General features: G+C 47.9%; 1 protein-coding gene across 1 annotated transcript in view; it reads left to right on the top strand.

Annotated features, from left to right (window-relative positions):
- The first annotated feature begins 321 nt into the window (after nt 1–321).
- Nucleotides 322–15,445, top strand: part of LOC149438476 (IgGFc-binding protein-like) — a 40,181-nt gene continuing 25,057 nt past the window's right edge. The window contains exons 1-2 of the mRNA XM_089659814.1: nt 322–400; nt 13,118–13,458. Of these exons, the coding sequence (XP_089515940.1) occupies nt 322–400; nt 13,118–13,458 (420 nt within the window). The remainder of the gene's footprint in view (nt 401–13,117; nt 13,459–15,445) is intronic.

Below are 15,445 nucleotides of genomic sequence, written 5' to 3'. Positions count from 1 at the left end.
CAGACACAACGCCCAAGGCATGTACTGTCCTAAAACGAAACATTTCTGGCTTTTGGTCCGGAATGGGCCATGCGTACGAAGTTATATAAAAGTAGATTTATTACATACGGGTAGGATAAGTGTTTCAAATGCCATTCTGGTTTTGCATATTTCAGCAAATCCCTCGTGTTGAAGACTCAAACCGCATCGCTCGCTATACAGCATTTGCTTTTCAAGAATCTGCTTTCACACCTTTTATCTTGTCACGGATCTCTCTTCTGTTTTTTTTTTTAATGTATTACTTTTTTTTTTTTTAATCTTCTCTTGGCTCAAGGCATAGCCATGATATTGGAGTTTACACAAAGCCCGTATGTCATGTTTGATGTCATATCCGAAGATATGGTGAAAAGAATGATCCGAGGCAATAAAAAACAAATGGAGGAACTTTTCCTTGACTGGCTGGCTGGACCGGTTCTTCTCTCTTGGCTCATTCCTGCCCCGGGGTGCTGACATAACAGGTTCCTTGATTGATGACAATCTTTTGTTGTGGTTCTGGCCATATAGATGTGCCTCGGATCTTTTCGCAAACACTCCACTCTTGCCCCACGGTCATAGATTTAGCTCATAGCCGTGTTGGTGTGGAAATCACGGGACGTATCGTGTTTATTAAGGTGCAAACCTAAACCTTGGGCCACCAAAGGTGTCACCTGGACTAAAATGGGTTTGAGTCTAGGCCGTTCCCTTGTGTATAAGGAGATGCGTGGAGGGCCGGGGGCAAGGGGGCAAGTACAACCCAGGGGCCCAAGGTCCAGTGACTTGGTCCCACTCTCCCTCTTACCTGTCTCCTCCTAACCCCATCCCAAGCTGAAGCTCTGCTCCAGGTTCTTTCTGGAATCGGGTCAAGCTGGTGAGCACCGACTATGGGTTCCCAAAACAGCTGGCAAGCGGTGGCAGGGTGGCTCGGTTGGGGCTGGCTGCAGGAGGAGAGCCTTTGGTGGAGAGCCTGACACCGACTAGCAGCCTCCCCCACTAATAAGAGAGCCTGACACCGACTAGCACCCCCCTCCCCCACTAATAAGAGAGCCTGACACCAACTAGCACCCCCCTCCCCCACTAATAAGAGAGCCTGATACCAACTAGCACCCCCCTCCCCCACGAAGAGAGCCTGACACCGACTAGCACTCCCCTCCCCCATAAAGAGATCCTGACACTGACTAGCACCCTCCCCCCCACGAAAAGAGCCTGACACCGACTAGCACCCCCCTCCCCCACGAAGAGAGCCTGACATTGACTAGCACCCCCTCCCCCAAGAAGAGAGCATGAAACCGACTAGCACCCCCCTCCCCCACGAAGAGAGCCCGACATTGACTAGCACCCCCTCCCCCACGAAGAGAGCCTGAAACCGACTAGCACCCCCCTCCCCCACGAAGAGAGCCTGACACCGACTAGCACCCCCCTCCCCCACGAAGAGAGCCCGACATTGACTAGCACCCCCTCCCCCACGAAGAGAGCCTGAAACCGACTAGCACCCCCCTCCCCCACGAAGAGAGCCTGACACCGACTAGCACCCCCCTCCCCCATGAAGAGAGCCTGACATTGACTAGCACCCCCCTCCCCCACAAATAGAGCCTGACACTGACTAGCACCCCCCCCCCCCACGAAGAGAGCCTGACATTGACTAGCACCCCCCTCCCCAATGAAGAGATCCTGACACCGACTAGCACCCCCCTCCCCACGAAGAAAGCCTGACATTGAATAGCACCCCCCTCCCCCACAAAGAGAGCCTGACACCGACTAGCACCCCCCTCCCCCACGAAGAGAGCCTGACATTGACTAGCACCCCCTCCCCCAAGAAGAGAGCATGAAACCGACTGGCACCCCCCTCCCCCACGAAGAGAGCCTGACATTGACTAGCACCCCCCTCCCCCACGAAGAGAGCCTGACACCGACTAGCACCCCCCTCCCCCATGAAGAGAGCCTGACACCGACTAGCACCCCCCTCCCCCATGAAGAGAGCCTGACATTGACTAGCACCCCCCTCCCCCATGAAGAAAGCCCGACATTGACTAGCACCCCCCTCCCCCACGAAGAGAGCCTGACGCTGACTAGTACCCTCCTCCCCATGAAGAGAGCCTGACACCGACTAGCACCCCCCTCCCCACAAAGAAAGCCTGACATTGACTAGCACCCCCCTCCCCCACAAAGAGAGCCTGACACTGACTAGCACCCCCCTCTCCCACAAAGAGAGCCTGACACCGACTAGCACCCCCCTCTCCCATGAAGAGAGCCTGACACCGACTTGCACCCCCCTCCCCCATGAAGAAAGCCTGACATTGACCAACAACACCCCACCCCCTCCCGAGAAGGCCTTCCACTACCACCGCCCCCCATGCACTGGCAATGCCCCCTCCTCCGACCATGCAAGAGATAAGACACTCACCTTCACAGTTCCCCGGGAACAAGAGTCAGGCTCTGCATACACCATCAAGCAGCCCGCAGCCTCTCTCACATCCCACCTGGGTCCCATGCTGTGTGTGTCCCTTCTTCCATCCCTTCCTTTGGGGGGGTGCTGCCCCCCTGAAAAATGCCACCCTAGGCAAATGCCTTGTGGTAAATACACCCCTGGGCACAGCGCGATTCGCACATGTGAAGCCGCAAGCTGTCACAGCCTGGTTCCCACAGTGGAGATGCCGGCGCCGTGGAGGAGAGAAGGGACGGCGCGGGTGAGAACATCGCAGGGACCCCCGGGACAGGTGAGTGTGTGTTTATTAAAAGTCAGCGGATACAGATTTTGTAAAACAAGGGCGGACTGACAACTCATGGGGCCCCCGGGCAATAGGGTATCATGGGGCCCCCGTGTCCTTGCCCAAACTCAAAAAAGCCTATGAAAAAGGGGCATCTCATGGGGCCCCCTAATGACCCCGGGCCCTCGGGCAGTGCCTGAGTTTCCAAATGGTCAGTCCGCCCCTGACGTAAAATATATATGTTAAAATGACCCCGTGGTTTCTAACAGCAGCCTAGTATTCAATGGTCTCCATGCAATCCGCAAAACTGATAAATAAACCTAAAATAAAAAATTTACTTCAAATAAAAAAAAAATCAACATGCTAAAATCACACAAAACTGATGTTTAGCGTGATCCCAGCGTGTTGACTGCCTTTTTATTCGGTCATCCGGATTCAGAAATTGTGATGGCTTTGTCGATCTCCTGCGCCCGTGCATGCCTATCATAATAAAGATCTCTTTTTTTTTTCCTAAAAAAAAGCTCAAATCAATGAGGCAGCAAATGTGTTTTTATGGATTCATTTGCCAAACATGCAAAGGACAAGTCGCTGAAAAAGGGCGCCGAAAAAACGTCTGCAGAGGGTGCCGGCCTGGTATCTTCAATCCAAAGAGATGCTGGCAATCCTGTTTAGATCCAGAAGGTGGCATCATCGCTCACGATTTGTATCCTCACTGATTTCTTTTCCTTTCCTTTCCTTTCCTTTCCTTTCTTTCTTTCTTTCTTTCTTTCTTTCTTTCTTTCTTTCTTTCTTTCTTTCTTTCTTTCTTTCTTTCTTTCTCTCTCTCTCTCTCCCCCTCTCCCCCTCTCTCTTTTTCTCCCTGCCCTCTCCCCCTCTCTCCCCCTCTCTCTCCTTCGCCCCCCTCTCTCCTTCTCTCTCTCTCCCTCTCTCTTTTTCTCCCCGCCCCTCTCCCCCTCTCTCTTTCTCTCTCTCCCCCTCTCTCCCCCTCTCTCTCCTTCACCCCCTTCTCTCTCTCTCTCCCCTTCCCCCCTCTCTCTCCCCTTCGCTCCCCCGCTCTCTCTCCTTCACCCCCTCTCTCTACCCCCTCTCTCTACCCCCCCTCTCTCTCCCCTTCTCCCCCCTCTTTCTCCCCCCCCTCTTTCTCCTTCTCCCCCTCTCTCTTTCTCTCCCTCCCCCTCTCTCCCGCTCTCTCTCTTTCTCTCCCTCCCCCATCTCTCCCCCTCTCTCCCTCCCCCCCATCCCTCCCTCTCCTTCTCTCTCTCTCCCTCTCCCCCCTCTCTCCTTCTCTCCCCACCTCCCCCTTCTCTCCCTCCTCTCTCTTTCCTCTCCCCCCTCTCTCCCCTCTCTCTCCCCTCTCTCTCTTCTCCCCTCTCTCTCCCCCTCCCCCTATCTCTCCTTCTCTCTCCCTCCCCTCTCCCCCTCTCCTTCTCTCTCTCTCCTTCTCTCTCCCCCTCTCTCTCTCTCTCCCCCCTCTCTCCTCTCTCTCTCCTTCTCTCCCCCCCTCTCCTTCTCTCTCCCCCCCTCTCTCCTCTCTCTCTCCTCACCTCCCCCCTCGCCCCCCCTCCCTGAGGGCTGGTTCACACTATAGAAATGCAGTGCAGATGCATTCCGGATGCGTTTTTGCATGCGTGTTTTTGATGCGTTTTTGGCATGTTTTTGATGCGTTCTTGACGCGTTCCAGTGCGTTTTTGCATGCGTGTTTTTGGTGTGTTTTTGATGCACTCTGGTGCGTTTTTATGCCTTCGGGTTAAATTTTTACCTCTCTCTCTTTTTCTTCAATCTAAATAGGGACACTTGCATTCCTGTGGGTTTTTGGTGGGTTTCCACTGCATTTTAGATGCGTTCTACCGCGTTCCAGTGCGTTTTTGGTGGGTTTCCAGTGCATTTTGATGCGTTCTTGACGCGTTCCGGTGCGTTTTTATACCTTCCTGTCCATATTTTTTACCTCTCTCTCTTTTCCTTCAATTTAAATAGGGACACATGCGTTCCAGAGCATTTTTGATGAGTTCTACCGCGTTCCAGTACAGTTCTGCGCAGGAAAAATGCAGCCCGTTCTAATTTTTTTTTATCTGCAACCGCTAATGTGAACTTTGACACCGACCACCCTATCACCTACTTTCGGATGCAGGAAAAAAAAAACACGACTGAAACGCACGTCGTGTGACCCGGGCCCCAAAAGGTCGTTTGCGAACGTCGGGTGTTCTGTCAGAATGTTCTTGGATCGGGTGAAAGCTGAACAAATACGGAGTGAAGGATCTGGGTCAGGTGACCTCAGCCCGACACATTTCTGCGCATTGTTCAGCTCCGAACAATGAATTGGAAAACAAATACGAGCGTTTGATTATTCCTGCTCGCCGCACGCTACAAAAAAAGAAAATTATAAAGCAATTTCTGTTCTCGTGATTTCCTAACAGATTGTGTTAAGCGAGCCAATCACAGTCCCCCATGGGTGACCCCCCGATGCTTGGTACCCCCTTGGGGGAGGTCAGGGGTGAGGACATGCGCCAGTACCGGAGAGCCTGGTCACGGGGCGAACTGACAACTCATGGGGCCCCCGGGCAATAGGGGATCATGGGGCCCCTGTGCCCTTGCCCAAACAAAAAAAAGCCTATGAAGAAGGTACAGGGGCATCTCATGGGGCCCCAGGGGCGGACTGACCATTTGGAAACTCAGGCACTGCCCGAGGGCCCGGGGTTAGTAGGGGGCCCCATGAGATGCCCCTGGTACCTTTTTCATAGGCTTTATTGAGTTTGGGCAAGGACACAGGGACCCCATGATCCCCTATTGCCCGGGGGCCCCATGAGTTGTCAGTCCGCCCCTGTGGGGCCCCCTACTGACCCCGGGCCCTCGGGCAGTGCCCGAGTTTCCAAATGGTCAGTCCGCCCCTAGCCTGGTCACGGAGCTGCGGGTGAGTACAGAGCGTCCTGAGGCTCTCGGGGTTGATGCCTACGCTCAGAGGCGCACCTAGGGCTGGTGTCACCGGGTGCGATAACACTTGGTGACACCCCCTCCAACGATCCCCACAGATCCGATCCATTATCCTCCCCGATCCGCAGATCTGATCCATCCTGCAGGAATCGTCGGCATGCAACCTATACAGGGTGACACCGGACCCGCTCCACGAAAAGGTAAGTTGTAAAGCAAGCCGACGATCCCCGCAGGATGGATCGGATCTGCGGATTGGGGAGGATAATGGATCGGAGTCCCATCCATTATGCTCAATCCGCAGATTCAATCCATTATCCTCCCGGATCCGCAGATCCGATCCATCCTGCGGGGATCGTCGGCTTGCTTTACAACTTACCTTTTCGTGGAGCGGGTCTGGTGTCACCCCATATAGGTTGCATGCCGACGATCCCCGCAGGATGGATGGGATCTGCGGATCGGGGAGGATAATGGATCGGACTCCGATCCCTTATGCTCAGCCTGCAGATCCGATCCATCCTGCGGAGATCGTCAGCTTGCTTTACAACTTACCTTTTTGTGGAGCGGGTCCGGTGTCACCCCGTGCGGTCGGTGTCACCCGGTGCAGTGCACACCCCCCGCACCTGCCTACGCTCCACTCATTTTCCAATTAGGCATCTTCATTTCTGGGTGGCAGTTCTCATTGGTTTATGACTTTTTTTTTTCCACCATGAGTACTTTATATTTCCATGGCCTATGAAGTGGGTCACCAAACTTCGTAAACTCGTGGAAGGGGGGGGGGACTGGACCGTGGCCAACGGGAGTAGAAAATGTTCCGTCATCAGGTGGAGTAAGCCAATTGTAGGCTTGGTGGTCAGTAGGAGTAAAAATGGTATCAGTGAGAGGAATAGTGCCCCATCCTTGGTGTCAGTGGGAGGAATAGTGCCCCATCCTTGGTGTCAGTGGGAGGAATAGTGCCCCATCATTGGTGTCAGTGGGAGGAATAGTGCCCCATCATTGGTGTCAGTGGAAGGAATAGTGCCCTATCATGGTGTCAGTGGGAAGAATAGTGCCCCGTCATTGGTATCAGTGGGAGGAATAGTGCCCCATCATTGGTATCAGTGAGAGGAATAGTGCCCCATCATTGGTGTCAGTAGGAGGAATAGTGCCCCATCATTGGCGTCAGTGGGAGGAATAGTGCCCCATCATTGGTATAAGTGGAAGGAATAGTGCCCCATCATGGGTGTCAGTGTAAGAAATAGTGCCCCATCATGGGTGTCAGTGGAAGAAATAGTGCCCCATCATTGGTGTCAGGGGGAGGAATAGTGCCCCATCATTGGTGTCAGTGGGAGGAATAGTGCCCCATCATTGGTATCAGTGGGAGGAATAGTGCCCCATCATTGGTGTCAGTGGGAGGAATAATGCCCCATCATTGGTATCAGTGGGAGGAATAGTGCCCCATCATTGGTGTCAGTGGGAGGAATAGTACCCCATCATTGGTGTCAGTGGGAGGAATAGTGTCCCATCATTGGTATCAGTGGGAGGAATAGTGCCCCATTGTTGGTATCAGGGGGAGGAATAGTGTCCCATCATTGGTGTCAGTGGGAGGAATCGTGCCCCATCATTGGTGTCAGTGGGAGGAATAGTGCCCCATCATTGGTGTCTGTGGGAGGAATAGTGCCCCATCATTGGATTAAGTGGGAGTAATAGTGTCCCATCATTGGTGTCAGTGGGAGGAATCGTGCCCCATCATTGGTATCAGTGGGAGGAATAGTGTCCCATCATTGGTGTCAGTGGGAGGAATCGTGCCCCATCATTGGTGTCAGTGGGAGGAATAGTGCCCCATCATTGGTGTCTGTGGGAGGAATAGTGCCCCATCATTGGATTAAGTGGGAGGAGTAGTGCCCCATCATTGGTGTCAGTGGGAGGAAAAGTACCCCATCCTTGGTATCAGTGGGAGGAATAGTGCCCCATTCTTGGTGTCAGTGGGAGGAAAAGTACCCCATCCTTGGTATCAGTAGGAGGAATAGTGTCCCATTGTTTGTGTCAGTAGGAGAAGTATCACCCCATCATTGGTGTCAGTGGAAGGAGCAGTGCCAGATCCGTCTTGTTAGTGGAAGGAATAGTGCCCCATCATCGTAATCGGTGGGAGGATTGATGCCACATCATTGAAGTCAATGGGAGGAATAGTATCCCGTCGCTGGTGTCATTTGGAGGAATTATACCACGCTGTTGGTGTCAGTGGTAAGTATAAAGCTCCACTATTGGTGTCAGTGGGAGAAATGGAAATGGAAAGGATCGTACTGCATCTTTAGTGTCATTGAAAGGAATAGTACTGCAGTGTTGGTGTCATTGAAAGGAATAGAACTTCATTGTTGGTGTCATTGAAAGGAATAGAACTTCATTGTTGGTGTCATTGAAAGGAATAGAACTTCATTGTTGGTGTCATTGAAAGAAATAGAACTTCATTGTTGGTGTCATTGAAAGGAATAGAACTTCATTGTTGGTGTCATTGAAAGGAATAGTGCCCCAAGGAGCAAAGGCAAACAAAGCGCCAGTTTGGAGAAAACTAACTCCACGGATGTTATAGAGTTTTGTCACATTTTGTTGAGTTGTTGGTTGAGTGAAATTTCAATTTGAGGTGGAGGGATCTTCTCAGGGATGACATAAATAATGATCATCTGGATTTTACTTTGGAAGAAGATCGCTCGCTTTTATAGTTTTTTTTAGGACTTTTCAAATGTATTTTTTGGGACTTTATTTATATTGGTTTTATGAATCGATATTCTTTATTTTGCTGTATGTTTGTTTTGACACCCGCGCAGTTTATCAGGCGTTGCATTTTATGATGAGTGCTAAAAAATCGATCGTTTGTTGATTCCCGTTTTATACCACAATATACGTTGTTATTTCAAAACCATTTCTTTTTCTCGTTGCTGTTGCTGTAAAATATTGTAGATTTCATTTTTATGTTCATCACCTTAGTCGGGAAGCATGACCACGCCTTCCTGGCTGCACCGTCCAATAATAAGCAGCCAACCTGCCACTATAAATGATATACAATCCATAAAAAGGTGAGATGAGAGGATAATAGAAGATGTGCCAGCTTCTGGTGAGTATTCATGATTCAGAGAAGTAGACGTTAGAATGTATTGATTATATATATTTCTATTTTATTTTTAATTCTACTTTTATTTATTTTATTGATTTAAATTTTTTATTTAACTTTTAGTTATATATATATATATAGATAAAAAATATTTTGTATATATAAAATGTGTGTGTATATATATAAATATACATATGTATATATTTATTTATTTATATATACATATATATATAAATAAATAAAAATAAATAAAAATATATTGTATATATATATATATATATATATATATATATATATATATATATATATTTATATATACATATATAATGTGTATATATATATATATATATATATATATATAAATAAATAAAATAAAGTTTATTTTAATTTTTTTTACTTTATATAAAATATAAAAATAAATAAAATAAATAAAAGTAAAGTAAACAATAGTAATAGTGCCCCACCATTGGTGTCAGTGGCAGGAATAGTGCCCCATCATTGGTATCAGTGGGAGGAATAATGCCCCATCATTGGTGTCAGTGGGAGGAATAGTGCCCCATCATTGGTGTCAGTGGGAGGAATAGTGCCCCATCATTGGTATCAGTGGGAGGAATAGTGCCCCATCATTGGTATCAGTGGGAGGCATAGTGCCCCATCATTGGTATCAGTGGGAGGAATAGTGCCCCATCATTGGTGTCAGTAGGAAGAATAGTGCCCCATCATTGGTGTCAGTGGGAGGAATAGTGCCCCATCATTGGTGTCAGTGGGAGGAATAGTGCCCCATCATTGGTGTCAGTGGGAAGAATAGTGCCCCATCATTGGTGTCAGATGGAGGAATAGTGCCCCATCATTGGTGTCAGTGGGAGGAATAGTGCCCCATCATTGGTGTCAGTGGGAAGAATAGTGCCCCTTCATTGGTATCAGTGGGAGGAATAGTGTCCCATCATTGGTGTCAGTGGGAGGAATAGTGCCCCATCATTGGTATCAGTGGGAGGAATAGTGTCCCATCATTGGTGTCAGTGGGAGGAATAGTGCCCCATCATTGGTGTCAGTGGGAGGAATAGTGCCCCATCATTGGTATCAGTGGGAGGAATAGTGCCCCATCATTGGTATCAGTGGGAGGAATAGTGCCCCATCATTGGTGTCAGTAGGAAGAATAGTGCCCCATCATTGGTGTCAGTGGGAGGAATAGTGCCCCATTATTGGTGTCAGTGGGAGGAATAGTGCCCCATTCTTGGTATCAGTGGGAGGAATAGTGTCCCATCATTGGTGTCAGTGGGAGGAATAGTGCCCCATCATTGGTGTCAGCGGGAGGAATAGTGCCCCATCGTTGGTGTCAGTGGGAGGAATAGTGCCCCATCATTGGTGTCAGTGGGAGGAATAGTGCCCCATCATTGGTATCAGTGAGAGGAAAAGTACCCCATCATTGATATCAGTGGGAGGAATAGTGATCCATCATTGGTGTCAGTGGGAGGAATAGTGCCCCATCATTGGTGTCAGTGGGAGAAATAGTGCCCCATCATTGGTATCAGTGGGAGGAATAGTGCCCCATCATTGGTGTCAGTGGGAGGAATAGTGCCCCATCATTGGTATCAGTGGGAGGAATAGTGCCCCATCATTGGTGTCAGTGGGAGGAGTAGTGCCCCATCATTGGTTTCAGTGGGAGGAATAGTGCCCCATTATTGGTGTCAGTGGGAGGAATAGTGCCCCATTCTTGGTATCAGTAGGAGGAATAGTGTCCCATTGTTTGTGTCAGTAGGAGAAATATCCCCCCATCATTGGTGTCAGTGGAAGGAGCAGTGCCAGATCCTTCGTGTTAGTGGAAGGAATAGTGCCCCATCATCGTAATCAGTGGGAGGATTGATGCCACATCATTGAAGTCAATGGGAGGAATAGTATCCCGTCGCTGGTGTCATTTGGAGGAATTATACCACGCTGTTGGTGTCAGTGGTAAGTATAAAGCTCCGCTATTGGTGTCAGTGGGAGAAATGGAAATGTAAACAAAAGAAAAAAAAAATATATATATATATTTCATTCCATAATCGATCCACAATTCATGCATTTATTATTTGGTTTGCTTGCAGACATGTCTGGCGCAGTCATTTTCCACTTGTCCTTGATATTATCTTGTTTGGTTGGTAAGCAAAATTTTTTTTTCCCATTTAAAAAAATATTGTTATGATTTAGCCCTACAGCAAGTTCGATAAGAAAATAAAAAGGAAAACGATCTTCTCACTGAGTGTTTAGACCGCTATTTGTTTATCAATCCTCTCAGACATTGGTGTATTGTACGATACCGGAAGATGCAGATTGTTTAATATTTGGGTTCAGCCCCTATAAGTGTAGAGACATGAGGGCGCCTTCCAAGCTTCTTCCATGCAACAGATTGGATGACCACAACAAGTGCGGGGACAGGACACCTGACCACTGCACCGCACTGCACCGCACTGCACCGCACTGCACCGCACTGCACGGTACACCTCTCTGACCCGGGATGGGATGGATCTTACAACACACAGTTAGGAGCATTGGGGTTGATTTGCTGAAACTAGTGCAAAGTCCAGAGCCGCCCCCCATAGAAACCAATCAGCTTCCAGGTTATTGCCAAAGCTTAACTGACAAGCTGAAGATAGAGGGTGATTGGCCGCCGTACACGGCTGCACCAGATTTTGCACTCTCCAGTTTTAGTAAATCATCCCCCAGTGTGTTATGTGACATGTTGTTAGTTACATTGTAGATCATGAGCTGTTACATTGATTCAATTGAAGAAAAGCCTCGGATGTTACAATAAAAGTATTTGCCTTTACTGGCCCCACCGTACCTGTAAATCAATGACGATGGAGTAGGATGCTAAAACCGTGCTGTGCCGTAACTGGGCATCTGTATCTTGTGTACCTATTTCTTCCCTTTCCTTCCCTTCCTTTCCTTTCCTTTCCCTTACCTTTTCTTTCCCTTCCTTTCCCTTCCTTTCCTTTTCTTTCCTTTCCATTCCCTTCCTTTCCTTTTCCTTCCTTTCCTTTCCTTTTCCTTTTCCTTCCTTTCCTTTCCTTTCCATTCCCTTCCTTTCATTTCCTTTTCCTTTTCGGTTCCTTTCCTTCCCCTTCCGTCCCTTTCCTTTCCTTTCCTTTTCCTTTACATTCCCTTCCCTTCCTTTCATTTCCTTTCCTTTTCCTTTTCCTTTTCCTTTCCTTTCCTTTCTTTTCCTTTCCTTTCCTTTCCTTTTCCTTCCTTTCCCTTCCTTTTCCCTTCCTTTCCTTTCCTTTCCTTTTCCTTTCCTTTCCTTTTCCTTTCCATTCCCTTCCTTTAATTTCATTTCCTTTTCCTTTTCCTTTTCCTTTTCCTTTTCCTTTTCCTTTTCCTTTCCTTTCCTTTCCTTTCCCTTCCCTTCCTTTTCCTTTCCTTTCCTTTTCCTTTTTCTTTTCCTTTTCCTTTCCTTTCCCTTTTTTTCCTTTCCTTTTCCTTCATTTCCCTTCCTTTCCTTTTCTTTCCTTTCCCTTTCCTTCCTTTCCTTTTCCTTCCTATACTTTCCTTTTCCTTCCTATACTTTCCTTTTCCTTCCTTTCCTTTCCTTTCCTTTTTCTTCCTTTCCTTTCCTTTTCCTTTCCCTTCCCTTCCTTTCATTTCCTTTTCCATTTCCTTTCCTTTCATTTCCTTTCCTTTCCTTTCCCTTCCCTTCCCTTCCCTTCGTTTTTCTTTTCCATTCCTTTCCTTTTCCTTTCCTTTTTCTTCATTTCCCTTCCTTTCCTTTTCTTTCCTTTCCCTTCCCTTCTTTTCCTTTCCCTTCCTTTTCTTTCCTTTTCCTTCCTTTCCCTTCCCTTCCCTTCCCTTCCCTTTCCTTTCTTTTCCTTTTCCTTTTCCCTTTCCTTTCCTTTTCCCTTCTCTTTCCTTTCCTTTCCTTTCCTTTCCCTTTCTTTCCCTTTCCTTTTCTTTTCTTTCCCTTCCCTTCCCTTTCCTTTCCTTTCCTTTCCTTTCCCTTCCTTTCCTTTCCTTTCCTTTCCTTTCCCTTTCCTTTCCCTTCCTTTCCGTCTTTCCTACCTGCTCAATAAATAGTTCACAGCTCACAGCTTCGACTGTGGTTGTCTGTCATTGGTCACGATGGTCTTCCTCATAGTGACAGTTGCGGAACATGAGCATTAGCATGGCGGCTTATAGCCATCACTGGAACTGCAAATGGCGAGGTTACAGTGCAGGATCACACGCAAAGGATGGAGATAGAGAGTTGTCCCCAAGTACCAGAAGAAGGGCCTTCATGGTAGAATCGTTGGGTACATATATCGTCGGGTTCATTACAGCAGATTTGCGGTCAGGTTCAGGTCTACTTTCAATGAGCCACATAACACCTTTCTAGTTTTTCTTCACTCTCGACTGGTTTTTCTTTCAGATGTTGCTTTTCCTCAGTGTCAGTCAAAAGTGTGCAATGCCAATGAAGTCTGCCAAGTGGATAACGGGGCCGAGACATGCGTGCCGACATTAGGTTCCTACTGTTGGGTAGTCGGTGACCCCCATTACGGGAGGTTTGATGGAACCCTATTCGAATTTGAAGGCAACTGCGAATATACTATCTCCAAATGCACCAGCCAGGAGAACGATTTGATCCCGTTCACTATCGAGGCAAAAAATGAAAACAGAGGAAACAGTCGAGTCTCCTACGTTGGGATGGTCAAACTCTTTGTATATGGCTATAGGATTGTTCTTGTCAGACAGGAGAGAGGGTTCGTGCAGGTTGGTAACTGAGCGTCGCCCTTTGATATATGAAACTTTGTGGATATCATTGGAATTTTCCAAACTTTATTAACAGATGCAACTCATCAGGTTTAAATAACGGGTTTTAAAAGATCGGTTAGTAAGTAGCAATGGGGTTAATTTACTAAAACTGGAGAGTGCAAAATCTGGTGCAACTCTGCAGAGAAACCAATCGGCTTCCAGGTTTTAGTGCATAGGCTTTAAGGCTAGTCTAGTGCAGTGGTCGGCAAGCCGCGGCTCGCGAGCCACATGCGGCTCTTTACAAACTTAAATGCGGCTCTTCTGTGTGCCGGGCGCCCGCTCCCCTCCCTCCTCTCGGGCGGCCGCCCCGCTCCCTCCTCTCGGGCGGCCGCCACAAAAGTCAGGAGTCTGCAGCTGTCAGGATGTAGGCGGGGCAGCCAGGATGTAGGCGGGGCAGCGTGACGAACTCCTCTCCTCTCACAGTCCGCCCTGAAGACCAGAACGGCGCGGGAACACGGCGAGAGGAACGCGCGGAGCAAAGGTAAGTGAATTGACACAATATGGGGAATGAATTACTATGGGGGATGAATTACTATGGGGGATGAATTACTATATGGGGGATGAATTACTATATGGGGGATGAATTACTATGAGGGATGAAATACTATATGGGGGATGAATTACTATATGGGGGATGAATTACTATGGGGGATGAATTACTATGGGGGATGAATTACTATATGGGGGATGAATTACTATGAGGGATGAAATACTATATGGGGGATGAATTACTATATGGGGGATGAATTACTATGGGGGATGAAATACTATATGGGGGATGAATTACTATATGGGGGATGAATTACTATGGGGGATGAATTACTATGGGGGATGAATTACTATATGGGGGATGAATTACTATATGGGGGATGAATTACTATGGGGGATGAATTACTATATGGGGGGGATGAATTACTATATGGGGGATGAATTACTATGGGGGATGAATTACTATATGGGGGATGAATTACTATGGGGGATGAATTACTATATGGGGGATGAATTACTATGGGGGATGAATTACTATATGGGGGATGAATTACTATATGGGGGATGAATTACTATGGGGGATGAATTACTATATGGGGGATGAATTACTATATGGGGGATGAATTACTATGGGGGATGAATTACTATGGGGATGAATTACTATATGGGGGATGAATTACTATAGGGGGGATGAATTACTATGGGGGATGAATTACTATATGGGGGTGAATTACTATGGGGGATGAATTACTATGGGGGATGAATTACTATATGGGGGATGTATTTTCAGTTTTAAAAATGTGGCTCTCAAAATAAATTTCAATCGTGGTTTTGGCGAGATTTGGCTCAGTTGAAAAAAAAGGTTGCCCACCAGTGGTCTAGTGTATTTATTTTACTTGACTATTGCACCAGAGATAGGCTCGTCCACTCCCCATTACCACCATGACCGATCCGTACAAACCCCCCTTTCCCCTTAACCAATTACACTTACAAAACACATGACACCAATTTTGGAGTAAATGGCCAACATGGCCTTTTATTAACAACACAAATTTAAATACACCAACCATTCCTTATAACAGAAACCCAAAGAATTGTTGTTGGTCTTCGAAGGCACCCCCAAACAATCCGAAATGCACCTGCGGACAACCATATACACTAGGCCTCCAGCCGCAACCAACCAGCTCGGAGACAACCATACCGTCCGCAGTGCAGCACCACCACCTTCCAGTTAAACCTTGGTTAACTGGGAATGTCCCCGGGCCCCCATACCACGGATGGGTCCCACACCATTGTTTTTATCTTTCAAGATAAGAACCGCCTCCAAAGACCAACAACCGCCCAGGAACCAACATAACCCCCCTTTACCTGGAGGGACCCAATACTCATCAAAAACAGGGAGGGCGGGAGGGAAGCTCACACTCCTGACTTCCAGCTCAACTGACGCCCCCTTACT

The sequence above is a fragment of the Staurois parvus genome, unplaced genomic scaffold (genome assembly GCF_062004578.1).
Source record: "Staurois parvus isolate SC_StPar_1 unplaced genomic scaffold, SC_StPar_1.0 ptg001191l, whole genome shotgun sequence".
In the NCBI taxonomy this organism is placed as follows: Eukaryota; Metazoa; Chordata; class Amphibia; order Anura; family Ranidae; genus Staurois; species Staurois parvus.
Note: the sequence above shows the minus strand (reverse complement) of the source record. Positions and strands in the feature narration are given on the sequence as shown.